The 16,316-nt window shown below is 36.9% G+C and overlaps 1 protein-coding gene across 4 annotated transcripts in view; it reads left to right on the top strand.

Moving 5' to 3' along the window:
* DMD (dystrophin) overlaps positions 1 to 16,316 on the top strand; it is an 895,878-nt gene that overhangs the window by 469,620 nt on the left and 409,942 nt on the right. For all 4 annotated transcript variants that reach the window (XR_010068066.1, XM_063305215.1, XM_063305211.1 and 1 more), the window contains 6 exons: positions 3,434 to 3,562; positions 5,704 to 5,874; positions 9,186 to 9,308; positions 13,643 to 13,780; positions 15,029 to 15,181; positions 15,989 to 16,171. Coding sequence is in view for 3 of the 4 variants with exons in the window: in XM_063305215.1 (XP_063161285.1) it covers positions 3,434 to 3,562; positions 5,704 to 5,874; positions 9,186 to 9,308; positions 13,643 to 13,780; positions 15,029 to 15,181; positions 15,989 to 16,171 (897 nt within the window). In the remaining variant the exon portion in view is untranslated. The remainder of the gene's footprint in view (positions 1 to 3,433; positions 3,563 to 5,703; positions 5,875 to 9,185; positions 9,309 to 13,642; positions 13,781 to 15,028; positions 15,182 to 15,988; positions 16,172 to 16,316) is intronic.

Below are 16,316 nucleotides of genomic sequence, written 5' to 3'. Positions count from 1 at the left end.
ATCCAAGGGTAAAAGAATGACCCCAGTCATAGGAAAACACATGAACAGCAGCAGAGCCCGTCTAACCTCCTGACCCAAATGCCTGGGGACACAGCCAGGACTTCAGGGCCTTGCGAAAGGCTTACAGGGTCAGGGCTATTTATTTATTTACTTTATTTATTATTAAAATGTTGTTACTGCCCATCTCCCCCAAGCGGGACTCTGGGTGGCTTACAATAAAATTTAAACCACAACAGTAAACATTAAAATCCAATAAAATAGCAATTTACCAATATAAAGAGGGGACGCGGTGGCGCTGCGGGTTAAACCGCTGAGCTGTCGATCGGAAGGTCGGCGGTTCGAAACCGCGCGGCGGGGTGAGCTCCCGTTGTTAATCCCAGCTCCTGCTCACCTAGCAGTTCGAAAACATGCAAATGTGAGTAGATCAATAGGTACCGCTTCGGCGGGAAGGTAACGGCGTTCCGAGTCGTCATGCTGGCCACATGACCCGGAAGTGTCTATGACAACGCCGGCTCCAAGGCTTAGAAACGGAGATGAGCACCGCCCCCTAGAGTCGGATTCGACTGGACTTTACGTCAAGGGAAACCTTTACCTTTACCTTTACCAATATAAAATACCATGTAAATAAATATAAAATCCAAGTGGCTCTAAGATGCCAATCCAGTGGGAGGGGCTATCTGGGTCTTCAGGGGATGCTGTTCCATAGGGCAGGTGCATGACTCCAGGGTTCAACAAGATGACAGTATTTTGTAGAAGGGACCTGGAACATGTCCTCTCTGCTAGATCTGGTGGGCTGAGCACAGACAACAGGACAGAAGTGGTCCTGCAAATCACCTGGCCCTATGCCATGTAGTGCTTTATAGGTAATAATCAGCACCTTGAATTACACCCTGAAGCCCACTGGGAGCCAGTTGCAGATCACAGAGTAGTGGTGTTATATAAGTGTAACTAGAAATACCAAACGTCACCATAGCATTTTGGACCAGCTATAGCTTCCGGATATTCTTCAAGGGCAGCCCCATGTTCAGTTGTTACTGTAATCCAAATGAGAGGTGTCTAAGGCATGAGTCACTGTGAGCAAGGCCTCCCAGTCCAGGGAGAAGTTGGTACAGTTGGTCAAAAGACAAACCTCTGTAAAGGCCTCCCTAGCTATGGCTGCCACTTGTCCTTTGAGCAAGAGGAATGAGTCCAGGAGGACACCCAAATTGCATACCAACTCTGGAAGTGCATTCCCAGGCAAATGGAAAATATCCGGAACAGGGTGGCCTTAGAACCATTCAGGCTTGCAGGGTTCAGCCAAAGCCTATTCTTTCCCATCCAAAACCTCACAGCCTCCAGGCACTGGGAAAAAGCCTTGGGGGCACTGCTTGTTGGCCCAGTATGGAGATGTACAACTGGGTATCATCAGCATACTGATGATATGGCACCTCATACCGGTTGATGGCTTCACCCAGTGGCTTCATGTAGATGTTCCTCAAATCAAATCTTCATTATGGTCCTAGGCCAGCATAAGGGGTGGTGGGTACAATAATTAAAAAGAGGCTAAAATATTCATAAAAACAATTATAAAAAGCTGAAAGATTTTAAAGTTATATAAGGTAAAAACTAAAAGTATATACAAAAAGCAAGAGTCAAAAAGAAGGGGTAGGAATGTTAGATGGCTATAGAAGAACACAAAAAGTTAGTGTATGAAAGACTCTAAGATACAAAGCACTCTGATATGGCAAACTTTGAGCCCCAAGCATAAGTTATCATATGACAAATTTTGAGTGCTTCTGCACAGAATCTGGCAACATTGTATGTTATAGCAGGGATGGTATCTGAAAGCAATAGGGAGATGTTAAGTTGCCCTGTGTGCCCTGGATATTTATGTATTAATGGATTTGATGAGACTAGTGCAAATGTCCCTGTAGTACAGGCACTGGAGAAGCACATGCTCTGTTGTTTCTGTGTGTCTAGAGGCATAGAACACTGTCTTTCTGAGTAAGAAATCTTCCTTGTTTTGGCCTTCAAGGACAGCTGAGGGGAGGGCATGATATCATGAACAGTAAAAGCCCATCTGTTTAATCACTTCAAGTTTACTTGGCTATACCATGGTAAAGACAGAATACCTGTGGAATTCCCTGGCGATAAAGCTTGGTGTCCTCTCTAGATCAGACTGTTACTCTGTATCTGTGACATACTGCTTAATAAGTGCTTTGAACTGATCATACCCCATTCTGAGTAGAAGACCCAAGGATGAGATTTTAATTGCTACAGTAGATTTTAATTTCCATGTAGATTGAAAATCATCAGTCATATTTAATAGGGAAGGCCAATGGGAAAATGATATTCTGAGCCAATAGGTGAATATGGCTACATACACTCTACTTTCATGAAACCTGTCTCCAGTTGCAAGGTGACATTAGAGACACAATTAAATAGGAACAGGGAAAGGGTAGAGCCCTGAGGCACCCCGCAAAGCAGAAACCTCATGTTTGATTTTCTATCCTTACACAATTAAATAGGAACAGGGAAAGGGTAGAGCCCTGAGGCACCCCGCAAAGCAGAAACCTCATGTTTGATTTTCTATCCTTACACAATTAAATAGGAACAGGGAAAGGGTAGAGCCCTGAGGCACCCCGCAAAGCAGAAACCTCATGTTTGATTTTCTATCCTTACCAACACTGACTGGAACCAGCCCTGGAGAAAGGAAGAGAACCAGCATAATATTGTGTCCCCACTCCCAATCCTATAAGCAAGCCTATAAGGATAATATGATCAATGGTACTGAAATCTGCTGAGAGTTCAAGGAGGACCAAGGTGGATGCCTTACCCCAATCCCATGCCTACCAGAGGTTATCCACAAGCATGATCAATGCCATTGTAGAACCATAACCAGGCCTGAATCCTGACTAATAGAGGTTCAGATAATCTTCTTCCACGGGCTCCAGAAAAATAATATTAGCAATTATGTAATAACAGTTTAAGGATGAAAGTTATTTCTAAATGAATAAGTTACAGCATCATTTTTAAACTGCTACTTTCCTTGCACTGAATGAATGAATGAATGAATGAATGAATGAATGAATGATTATTTATTTATTTATTTATTTATTTATTTATTTATTTATTTATTTATTTATTTATTTTATAAAGATGGATATTGATTTTTTACTCAGTTTGGATCCCAATGTCTATATGATCATATATTGATGAAAACCTGTCTTTGCTATATATCTGTCCCTACATCTAATTATGTAGAGAATTAAAACTTTCCTTTAAAGCTTTTCTCACTTTGCCCAATATTTAGGACTATTATTTGCGGTTCCAAACTGGTTTCATGGAACTGGTTTTATAGTTTTTGGACAGTATAGTAATTTATATAGTCATGCATTTTTCCCCATGATCCTAATTATTTAATAATTTGCTGGTTTTTTTAACCTACTTCTAGGCATATCAGAAACATATGGAAACATTTGACCAGAATGTTGCTAATATCACCACATGGATGTATCAGACAGAAATACTCTTGGATGAATCTGAAACCCAAAGCCCACAGCAAAGAGACAATATTCTTAAGGTAACAAATCAAACTACTGAAAATTATTTATAAAAAAGTCTGGTTGATTGTGTGTGTATGTGTGTATATATTTGTACCACAGTTTTGCCCTGCAGGTTTTCAAATAATCTTTTAAAATGATTTTTCTCCTCACAATAACATTTCATCATGGCTTTTAAAAGTCTTGGAAACAGAGACTAGTCTGTAGAAAACAAACATATCATTTCAGAACATGAGGTCTTCATGTGAGCAAAATATTTATTGTTAAGGCTGAACCTCCTAAATATTATGTATCTCCCTTTAAAAATGGCACAGTAGCCTATTATATATATTTGCTTCCTTTAGCAATATGCGTTCTGAGTTATTTGTTATAAATTTATATATAACTTCAAAAGTTTTAGCTCTTCAAGCAATATAGTAATTTAAAAATATATCAATATAATTTGATATAATCCTGTATCAAATAACATAACAAATGGTGGAAGTGGTTTCTAATTTATGCAAAGAACTGAGGTTGCATATAACAGGAAGACCTAAAAATATGTATGACCCTAAAGTCTTTCCTACAGATTAATATCATATTTGGTGGTATGGCAGATTTCTACCTGCATATTTCAAATATTGCAAAAAAAATTCAGTGCAATTAATTTCTTCAGATATTATTTTCATAATTTGTAATCCCAATGATTTTATCCTTAATTTATATTACACAGTGATATTTCCATAAAAGATATATTTTCATCTTTCTTACATCATTCCTATAGAAAATGATCGTGACTGCCTCACTCTTCCCCCTCTAGACATTTTTATGCTGATTATATCAACTTCATTTGCTGTCTGGTTTGGAAACAATGTTTAAATAGGAAAGGAATCTAGAAGAGAACTCTGTTTTACCAGCTCTCCTTAATCTGATTTATCGACTCTCAGTATCCAATGCAAGTGCTGGCTGCAATGATTTAGATAAGAGTCTAGCAAGCTTTTCAGATGCTTTTAATTACAACTCCCACAATCTCTTGCTTTGGCACTGGTGGCTGGAACTGATTGGCGGGAAAGTGTAAAACAACTGGAAAGCATCAGTTTGCCTATAGGTGTGTTAATCCTACTGATTGTGTCTTAAGTTTCACTAGATATCCAGTTGTCCTATTATACAATCTTCATTACTGCTCCTAATGGCTATATCCAATAGCTGTCATCAGGTAATGGTAGTATCTGAATCATCTAAGAAAAACACTACTGAAAGTGTTAATTTGCCTACTATATGTGACTGTACATTTTTTAAAAATATGATTTGAATTCCTTTTACATGACTTCTATATTCCCATTTATTAGATTAGTATTAGTAATTACAGCCATGCTACTCTAATATATATGATCTGAGCGTTTAAAAAAAAAGACCATTACCATTATAAGCACTGCTCTTAGTCAAATGTTCTGCAACTATCTCAAAAGTATAGATAATTATTTTTCCTAAATATGAAAAAAATAATACAAATCATTAACAATTTAGCAAATAAATTACCAGTGTATTTTATGTACACTTATTTCATAAAGAATGGAAACATCTTAAAATCATCAGAATATTTTTTTGAAATACCATGTTAAGCCATCTAAGAAGGCAATATCTATCAGTAAGCAATCCTTGAGACTTATAATATATTGTCAGCCTTTTATTGAATGACAGATGTAATAGTTATATGAATTACTTAGGGTCAGAACTATATGATTTTACTGTAAGTAGGCCATCTTGATTCACTTTGTTCATAACTGACCTGGCAATCTACTCTAAGTTCAGCATTTTCAGCATAAATTAGTAACACATTTTAGCTTAAATCACCAGCTTTATACTTAGTACAAGTTTCTGAGTTGCTGCAGGAAGTAAAACACGTGTGACTAGCTACTTCTCCTTTTGTGTATTTGTATTTAAAGCTTTGGAAATCAACTTACTTCATATTTACAAATAATATATTCCCCTGTTTAAATTGAAAATGTTTTTGGAAATGCAAGATAATGCTTTAATTGGTCTATGTATGAATCAGTTTACAAGAAATATAACATAATTGTACATGGCTAGCAGGATACATGGATATTTTTCTTTTTCCTTTCTTTCTTTTTCCTGTTTTTATGTTTAACTTGAAGCTCTGTATCTTACTCATGTTCTGTAGTGCTTAAAGGCTGAGCTAAATGATATGCGTCCAAAGGTGGACTCTGTCCGTGACCAGGCAGTTGACTTGATGACAAACCGTGGAGGTCACTGCAGGAAAGTAATAGAACCTAAACTGACAGAGCTCAACCAACGATTTGCAACAATATCAGAAAGAATTAAATGTGAAAAGGTAGGAGGAATATTCCAGCAAAGAGGCTTATATACTTGAAAATGGGACATTTTAAATCCATAATTCTAGAAGACAATTTTCCAAATAAAAATGAGCAGGAATAAGAACTAGCTGTGTTTCTGTGGGTTTTGTCTAAATGTGTGTGGCTGTGTGTAGTATTTATGGTTCTTTTATTCCAGGAGAAATTTACCTTTTCAATTACATCTTTTGCTATTTATTTAAAAATCAGCCTATCTAGAAAAAGCTATGCATCTCTATCATAAGGGAATATATGCTGTCAAGGAGTGAATGTATGTGAAAAAGCTGTTGTGTGGCTTTCCTACCCAGTATGTTGTTTTAAAGCAAACTTAGACTAATATTTCTCTGCGGCAAACTACTTATTAATTTCATGCTGCTTTGTTTTTCACTCCATGTGATGAAGGCAGTGCATATTGAACCAGAAGCTGTTATTGTTACAGGTTTGGTTTCCCCACAAGGTTGCTAAAACATTTTGCGCAAATCCATCCTGGGGTGGTCTGGGCTTATTTGTTTGTTGTTTAATAGATAATGTAATTAGATAACTTACATTTCTTCTTCCTATTTGCACCTAATAACCATATCTGCAAAAGACTAGCAGGACGGCTTCCATAATCTTATAACAGAGTGTTTTTATATATATTTGCTCTCTGAGTCAGCACTGACTCCTGGTGATTGCCTGGACAAGTTCCTGCAGTTTTCTTGGCAACGTTTTTCAGAAGTGGTTTGCCATTGCCTCCTTTCTAGGGCTGAGAGAGAGTGACTGGCCAAAGATCACCCAGCTGGCTTTGGGCCCAAGTCAGGACTAGAGCTCCTGGTTTCATGGTTTCTAGCCTGATGCCTGCATCAGTACACCATACTGGCTCTGTATCAGGGTAGCATGCATGCTTGCGTGCATGCATTTATTTATATTTCCTTGTTAAAAACAAGTCAGCTAAGTTATTGGGATAGTCTGTAGAGCAAGTATCATAGTCCAGTTGGGCTACTCAAAGAGCAATACACAGAATGTAATTATTATTGAATCACACATATTGCTTGGAAAGTTTTATTTGTATTATACCAGTATTGAAACAGTGTAAATATTGTGGTTGTATTAGGAAGATGAGACAGATCCAGAGTAGGCACAAATGCTCTTCACAAGGCTTTTGGAATAGATCAATGGGAAGGAGACAGAGAATGAAAACCTGAGAGAGTAGGTCAGGAAGAATAGAAGGGAGCCTGGAGGGAGAGCTATTTATGCTAAAAAAAGACAAAAGTAATAAAGAGACAGACAATGACAAATCATGATAGAAGACAAGTACAGGAGATTTTCCTAATATAAATCTTCTATCAGGGAAACAGAAACCCACAAAGGATGCCTTCCTGAAGACAGAGAAATTAAGGAAGGTTTCTGTTCGATGCTCCATACTAGCCAGGACAAAAATTCAGGAAGAACAAGAGTATTGTGATAACCAGGTTGAAACTGCCTTAGAGAAAAATGCAAGACCTTGTCCCCAGAGGGCCAGAAACCTATGGAGGTAATTCAGAGGAACTTATTACCATGTCAGTTAGGGAATAAATCTATGTGATTTCATGGTACCCATATGATAGATAAATCGCATCTACCAAGTTTTAATCCAATTCAGTGTATGCAAGTATAATCAGACTAGAACTATATTATTTAGCTTTGGGGATGGAATTTAAGGAAAATCCTTAGTAAGTTAGGAAAGGTAATCAGACTTGTATATTAAGTGTGTATTAGCATATTTCCAATTAACCCTTGCTCATATCAGGTTATTTGTAGCAATAGCTATGCAACACTTGAACGTACCTCTTTGTCCATATTTGTATTGTTTTGTTCAGTGGTTATATGTTCAGAATGACATATTTTGGTATATGAAAAATGAAACAGATACTGAATTCAAATGCTGTTCCATTTTTTCATTAATTCATTCTGAATTAAATTACAAGAAGAATTGCTATTGCATTAGTTGAAGAACTGTATGCGTAACGCCTGAAGGTGTTTGAAGTGTCCTAATATTAGTCTGTAGAAAAGCATCTTTTATATATCTGTGTCTGTGAATAATGAAAAATATTCCTCATCAAAGAAATTTGATTGAAGTTTACAAAAATAACATGTTTTTGTAATAATCAACCATTAGATTTTGGAATGCACTTTAGATTTTATCATGAATTATAACTATTCACCTACATATTGGTTACATATGTTGCTTGCCTGATGGAAAAGACGTAGAATCTAGTTTTTGGCAGATTCTAAATGGAAATCACTATTGTGCACTGTAGTTTTTATATAAACCAAGCCTTCTGTTGAAGCTTTCTGAATCTTTTCTCCTCCTTTTCCCCCCCTTCCCTTTTCTTGGTTGAGGAAGCAGGAAAAGTATGAACCCAAGTGATCCTTAGAAGTCTTATAGTTAAATTTTTATTATTTTTCTATTAAGTTTCTGGATATTTTCCTATCTAACAAAAACAGTTTAGAATTAAGGATAAATGCACTATGATATTTATGGTAATCTTTACAGAAAAATAATTTTGGAATGTGTGATATATTTCTACTTTGTCAAGTTTCATAAAAGTGTAAGGGTCTTGATTTTTTCCTAATTCTTATGAAATCATAATATACTGGGTGATACTCATTTTTTTGCCAGTCTGTTATTAAACACCAATAACTATCTTTGAGTTCTCTTATTACAGTGCGCTCTCACACACACACAATATTTGCTTTATTGGTGTAGATACTGATAAATATTTATTTTACTGATACTGATTTATTTATTTTATTTATATTTATTTATATTTCAAATTTTATCACTGCCCATCTCCCTCAAAAACCTCTAGGCGGTTTACAATAAAACTAAAACTAAATACAGATTAAAATACAATAAAACAGTATCTCTTAAATATAAATATAAAATATAAAATCCAGGATCCAAATGATTAAATATCAAAAATATCCTATTGATTAACATGTTGTGCAAAATTGGCTTTTTAAGTACTGTGTAGTTAATATTGTATGGTTAATCAATTGTCTGTTTAATTGTCTGGTTTTTTTTTGTTTGGTAACATAAAATAAATTGCTAAGTGAGAATTATAAATACATGCTGATCAGGTGAGATGCTACTAGTATTACTACATATATACTAGTCTGTAAAATAGTTTGTAAAATAAATGTATCGACAATTATTTAGCAGTTAGAGGCAAGGCATATATACTTTTGGTTTATATCCATAATAAAAAGTTGGAAGTAAAACTAATAAATGCCCATTCCTCTTCTCCTTTCCCATTTTCCAACCTTTAAGCCCTTCATTTCTTTGAAGGAATTGGAGCAGTTTAACGTTGATATACAAAAATTGCTTGAACCACTGGAGGCTGAAATTCAGGAGGGAATGAATCTGAAAGAAGAAGACTTCAATAAAGATATGGTAAATTGGCTGTGATAGTAGTATGCATGAACTAGGAATGGAAAAGGTAAAAATGTTGGAGCAGAAATTAGGAACTTCTGCCTTTGCATTTAACTTCAGCATTCTTAACTGTTATAAAACTGTATATCACATTTAATGTTTATGGACATAATATTTTAGCAATAATTTCATTGTTACAGTGATTGATCTTTATAATTATCAGGAATGAGGCCTAGAATAGTGAATATCCTACTTGTAATTTCAGAAATAAATAATACATATATATTTTACTCCTAGAACTATTGTCTCTGCAGGAGTAACTCAGAGACTGATTGCTGGTAGTAAGACTGTCCCAAGGGCTCCATAATATGGCAGGCCAGTTTGCACCTTAGCCATTATAAGTATACATATAGGCTTTCTTTTTTTTCTTCTTGTCTCTTCCTCTTGCATATTCTTTAACAGAGATATAATATATGCATTTTGCTCCACCAATCTCTGCAGGATGAGGAAAAGTATAAAATTCCCCTTCATGATATTCCCCCTGTTTTTTTTTTTATCTGACACTAGTAAAAGTGCCATTCAGGTGAAGGGTATGCATATTATTTGGCTGGAGAGAAAATGCTTCATTTAGGCCTGTTATGAACTCTGCCTTCCTGGTAGAATTTATTCTGTTTTATTTTGTGCAGCATAAGTTATCACTTACAGCTTTCTCATGCAGAAATGATGAAAAATTCTGTTTCTAGTATTCCTCAGTTTAAACAACAGCATCCTGAAAGCCAAGTGCAGCATACCAGCATACCATTTGCAGAGCCACCCCTCTGAAGTGAGCATCCCCAAAGAAAGGTTTTCATGGGGGTATGTTGGGGATATGTTGAAGGGCAAAATGTATCCCTAAAACTATACAGTAGAACTTGATCTATTGTCTATCATTGTTTTAAATCATTGTTGTTGTTTATTCGTTTAGTCGCTTCCGACTCTTCGTGACTTCATGGACCAGCCCACGCCAGAGCTTCCTGTCGGTCGTCAACATCCCCAGCTCCCCCAGGGACGAGTCCGTCACCTCTAGAATATCATCCATCCATCTTGCCCTTGGTCGGCCCCTCTTCCTTTTGCCTTCCACTCTCCCCAGCATCAGCATCTTCTCCAGGGTGTCCTGTCTTCTCATTATGTGGCCAAAGTATTTCAGTTTTGACTTTAATATCATTCCCTCAAGTGAGCAGTCTGGCTTGATTTCCTGGAGGATGGACTGGTTGGATCTTCTTGCAGTCCAAGGCACTCTCAGAATTTTCCTCCAACACCACAGTTCAAAAGCATTGGTCTTCCTTCACTCAGCCTTCCTTATGGTCCAGCTCTCGCAGCCATATGTTACTACAGGGAACACCATTGCTTTAACTATGCGGGCCTTTGTTGTCAGTGTGATGTCTCTGCTCTTAACTATTTTATTGAGATTTGTCATTGCTCTTCTCCCAAGGATTAAGCGTCTTCTGATTTCCTGACTGCAGTCAGCATCTGCAGTAATCTTTGCACCTAGGAATACAAAGTCTTTCACTGCTTCTACATTTTCTCCCTCTATTTGCCAGTTATCAATCAAGCTGGTTGCCATAATCTTGGTTTTTTTGAGGTTTAGCTGCAAGCCAGCTTTTGCACTTTCTTCTTTCACCTTCATCATAAGGCTCCTCAGTTCCTCTTCACTTTCAGCCATCAAAGTGGTATCATCTGCATATCTGAGATTGTTAATGTTTCTTCCAGAGATTTTAACTCCAGCCTTGGATTCCTCAAGACCAGCTTGTCGCATGATGTGTTCTGCATACAAGTTGAATAGGTAGGGTGAGAGTATACAGCCCTGCCGTACTCCTTTCCCAATCTTAAACCAGTCCGTTGTTCCGTGGTCTGTTCTTACTGTTGCTACTTGGTTGTTATACAGATTCTTCAGGAGGCATACAAGATGACTTGGTATCCCCATACCACTAAGAACTTGCCACAATTTGTTATGGTCCACACAGTCAAAGGCTTTAGAATAGTCAATAAAACAGAAATAGATGTTTTTCTGAAACTCCCTGGCTTTTTCCATTATCCAGCGGATATTGGCAATTTGGTCTCTAGTTCCTCTGCCTTTTCTAAACCCAGCCTGTACATCTGGCAATTCTCGCTCCATGAACTGCTGAAGTCTACCTTGCAGGATCTTGAGCATTACCTTACTGGCATGTGAAATGAGTGCCACTGTTCGATAGTTTGAACATTCTTTAGTGTTTCCCTTTTTTGGTATGGGGATATAAGTTGATTTTTTCCAATCTGATGGCCATTCTTGTGTTTTCCAAATTTGCTGGCATATAGCGTGCATTACCTTGACAGCATCATCTTGCAAGATTTCGAACAGTTCAGCTGGGATGCCGTCGTCTCCTGCTGCCTTGTTATTAGCAATGCTTCTTAAGGCCCACTCAACCTCACTCTTCAGGATGTCTGGCTCTAGCTCACTGACCACACCGTCAAAGCTATCCGTGATATTGTTATCCTTCCTATACAGGTCTTCTGTATATTCTTGCCACCTTTTCTTGATCTCTTCTTCTTCTGTTAGGTCCTTGCCATCTTTGTTTTTGATCATACCCATTTTTGCCTGGAATTTACCTCCAATGTTTCTAATTTTCTGGAAGAGGTCTCTTGTCCTTCCTATTCTGTTGTCTTCTTCCACTTCCGCGCATTGCTTGTTTAAAAATAATTCCTTATCTCTTCTGGCTAACCTCTGGAATTTTGCATTTAATTGGGCATATCTCCCCCTATCGCTGTTGCCTTTTGCTTTCCTTCTTTCTTGGGCTACTTCTAGTGTCTCAGCAGACAGCCATTTTGCCTTCTTGGTTTTCTCTTTCTTTGGGATGTATTTTGTTGCCGCCTCCTGAACAATGCTGCCAACTTCTGTCCAGAGTTCTTCCGGGACCCTATCTACTAAGTCCAGTCCCTTAAATCTATTCTTCACCTCCACTGCATATTCCTTAGGAATATTCATGAGCTCATATCTAGCTGATCTGTGGGTCTTCCCTAATCTCTTTAGTCTGATCCTAAATTGTGCAAGAAGAAGTTCATGGTCTGAACTACAGTCAGCTCCAGGCCTAGTTTTTACCGACTGTACAGATGTCCGCCACCTTTGGCTGCAAAGGATGTAATCAATCTGATTTCGGTGTTGTCCATCTGGTGAAGTCCATGTGTAAAGCCGTCTCTTAGGTTGTTGGAAGAGAGTGTTTGTTATGCAGAGTGAATTGTCTTGGCAAAATTCTATCAGCCTATGTCCTGCTCCATTTTGTTCTCCCAGGCCATACTTACCTGTAATTCGAGGTGTCATTTGACTGCCCACCTTAGCATTCCAGTCTCCTGTGATGAAAATAACATCTCTTTTAGGCGTGTTGTCCAGTAGGTGCTGCAGATCCTCATAGAACTGCTCTACTTCAGCTTCTTCAGCATTTGTGGTTGGGGCGTATATTTGGATCACTGTGATGTTAGATGGCTTGCCCTGAATTCGAATTGAGATCATTCTGTCGTTTTTGGGATTGTATCCAAGCACTGCTTTAGCCACTTTACTATTAATTATGAAGGCTACTCCATTTCTTCTGTGGTCCTCTTGTCTACAGTAGTAGATCTGGTGGTCATTTGATGTGAAGTGGCCCATTCCAGTCCATTTCAGTTCACTGACACCCAGAATGTCTATCTTTAATCTTGACATCTCACCAATAACTACATCCAATTTGCCCTGGCTCATAGATCTTACATTCCAGGTTCCAATGGTGTGTTGATCCTTAGAACATCGGATTCGCCGTTCACCACCAGCACCGTCGGCCGCTAGCCGTCCTTTCGGCTTTGAGCTAGCTGCGTCATCACGTCTGGGGCTAGTTGAGCTCATCCTCTGTTCCTCCCCAGTAGCATTTTGACCATCTTCCGACCTGGGGGTCTCATCTTCCGATGGTATACCGACATATCTCTGGTTGTACTGATCCATTTAGTTTTCACGGCAAGAATACTGGGGTGGGTTGCCATTACCTTCCCCAGGGATCGCATTTAGTCTGACCTCTCTGTCATGACCTTCCCGTCTTGGGTGGCCCTTCACGGTTTAGCTCATGGCATCATTGAGGTGCTCAAGCTCCAGCACCACGACAAGGTAACGATCCTTTGCGGAGTTTAAATCATTACACATATTAATAAGATATAAAGTATGTTGATAATATTAAGTGATTTTAAAAAAATATTATTTTGGCATTATACCATTTTTTTCAAGATCCAGAAACAGGCTGAGGTTGACCAACCCTAGATTAAATAAATGTCATTACTATTTCTTATGTCTGTCTGTCTGTCTGTCTGTCTCTTTTTAGAGTGAAGATCATGAGGGCACTATAAAAGAATTGCTTCAACGTGGAGATGTACTTCACCAAACAATCAAGGATGAACAAAAAAGAGAGGAAATAAAAATGAAACAGCATTTGTTGCAAAACAAACATAATGCTCTCAAGGTAGATTTACATCTTTTACAACTATGATTGAAGCGCTATATATTGCATTTGAGTTAAGGGAAGTTATGAAGACCCTGAACTTTTACAATTAATTATGTTCCCTTAAGAGTAGGCACACAAGTCAGTAAGTAGAAAAGCAAATTGGTCTTTTCCTTTCATGTCTGCCTTTCATATTGTATGTCTTCAAATGCATTTGAAGGCTGTTAGATAAAGGTCAATAGTATATAACATATATGCTGCATAATATACTTGGAGTTAATCTGAAGTTATTCTACGTATTGCATACCATTCACCTTTAATTGATTACTGATATTATGATTATGATTTTGGTAAGTCATTTTTAGATTAGATTTTATTAATTTTGGTCAGTGACCAGCAAGCAAGCAAGCAAAAGAACAAGTTTTGGCCAAAAAGTAGTAAAGCTGAATACTCAATTGCAAATTTTAAAAATGGAACGTTAGGATATACAGTATGTATAAGGTATATCAAGGGCAGTAAAATAAGTATGTGTAATTGTATTAAATGAGTGTATTAAATGAAGCATTATCATAAATATAATAGAATCTTCTAAAACAGCAAACAGAAGTAGCCATAGTCAATAATTAAACTTATAATTGGAGGCAATATGTTTGGTTTGGAAATGAATTTCAAACTAAATCTCTGTTTCAGGATATTTTATAGTCAAAAGTAATTCAAAACCTAGGATTGCATTTAGAGGGGGACAAGCAAAGTGTCACTTGCATCATATAAATTTCCTATCCCTTCCTCTCCAGTAAACTTCAGAATGCTGAAATGAACAATTTTGAGAGAAGCCAATATGTGCATGTCCAAGTATACTTTGGATTTCCATCTACTATCATCAGGCTACAATCTAAAATAAAAACATTTTGCAGTTAAATTTATATAAGTACCTTATGCATAAAATGCTAGCATTTGGAAACATTCATTGGTGTGTCAATCTGCCTGCTAATATTTCTATTTCAGATTATAGGCTGCTAATCCAGTGTTTTAAATATGTGATGTGTGTGCTTCATAAGTAAGCAAGTATAGCAAGTATACTAACAAGTGTAGAGAAGTAAGAAACTATTTTGATTTTATTCAAAAACATAAATTTACGTTCATAAAATAATTATTTAAAAATAACATTTTATATTATCCACAATTTCACTCCATTCCATAATGCATATTTACTTATAAAACACCATTTAAATATTAGCTTTTTCTAACAAATGTATATACTGAAAACAGGATATGAGATCACAAAGAAGGAAAAAAGCTTTGGAGATTTCACATCAATGGTATCAATATAAGAAGCAGGCAGATGATCTACTGAAGTGTCTGGATGACATAGAAAAAAAATTATCAGTCCTGTCAGATCCCATAGATGAACATAAACTAAAGGTAACACCATTTTCTACATAGTATTGCATCTGCTTCTAGAAACAAAATATGTATGTCTCTATTGTCTAGCTAATTAATACAAATAATATAAGTTATTTAAATGAGACAGTACTTGTTTAAACTTTTTTGTATCTTGGTGAATCTCATTAATTAATAATTAATAAAATATATATGTAGAATGTGCTATCTTGAAATATTTTCTAGGGAAAAAATAATTGATTTTTTTATCTTTATTCCAGATGAACAAATGACTTATCGGTACATGGCTGAATTCTTTTTCATATTAGCAGCACACTCATTTTCATCAGAACATATTCATAAATCATGGTCAAAATTCTAAAGATTTGTTTATATGTTGTCAATGAACTGTCTTGTTTATTTTGCATCGTCTTCTTTTGCTTTATTCTTTGTTAAGTTCTCTCCAATAGTAATTAAAATAAAAACACTAGCCATTTAATTGACAACCACTATGGGTATTTAGTATGTGAGTCTGACATTATGGTAATCTTTCTAGCTAGTTGTCACATGGTGCTAGAGATTAGTCAGTTAATATTTTGGCCTATGGTGTCACCTTTCCAGCATATATTCACTCAGGTACCAAAAATCAGTGAGCTGTGTAATCCAGAGCTCTCCTGTATTCCTTCTGTCTACATGTCCACTCAGTTTTTTAAAAAAAATAATATACTTACTTTTTATTTTTCTTCTTCTTTTCTAACATTAAATCTACAAAAGTGTTTTTCTCATTCTTAGAAATTGATGATCTAGTTAGCTAATTGTCCTGGGCCCTGTATTGGTTTTGCTCAATAGGAAATTGATCGAGAACTGGAGAAGAAGAAGGAAGAGCTGAATGTGGTACAGAGGCAAGCTGATCGCTTGTCTAAGGATGGGGCTGCAAAAGCAGTGGAACCAACCCAGATACAGCTCAGCAAGCGCTGGCAAGATATTGAGAGCAAATTTGCTCAGTTTCGAAGACTCAACTATGCACAAATTGTGAGTTGTTCCTGGCAAACTTGTACGTTTGCAAATACTGCTACTAACAAAACCCTACTAACATTGAGAATTCTCAGTGGCTGGTATGAAATAGAGAATCTGGCCAGCAGTTTGGGTCCATTTTATTTACAATACAATAGATCTC

The sequence above is a fragment of the Candoia aspera genome, chromosome 5 (genome assembly GCF_035149785.1).
Source record: "Candoia aspera isolate rCanAsp1 chromosome 5, rCanAsp1.hap2, whole genome shotgun sequence".
Lineage (NCBI taxonomy): Eukaryota > Metazoa > Chordata > Lepidosauria > Squamata > Boidae > Candoia > Candoia aspera.
This window is presented reverse-complemented; position numbering and strand designations above follow the sequence as displayed.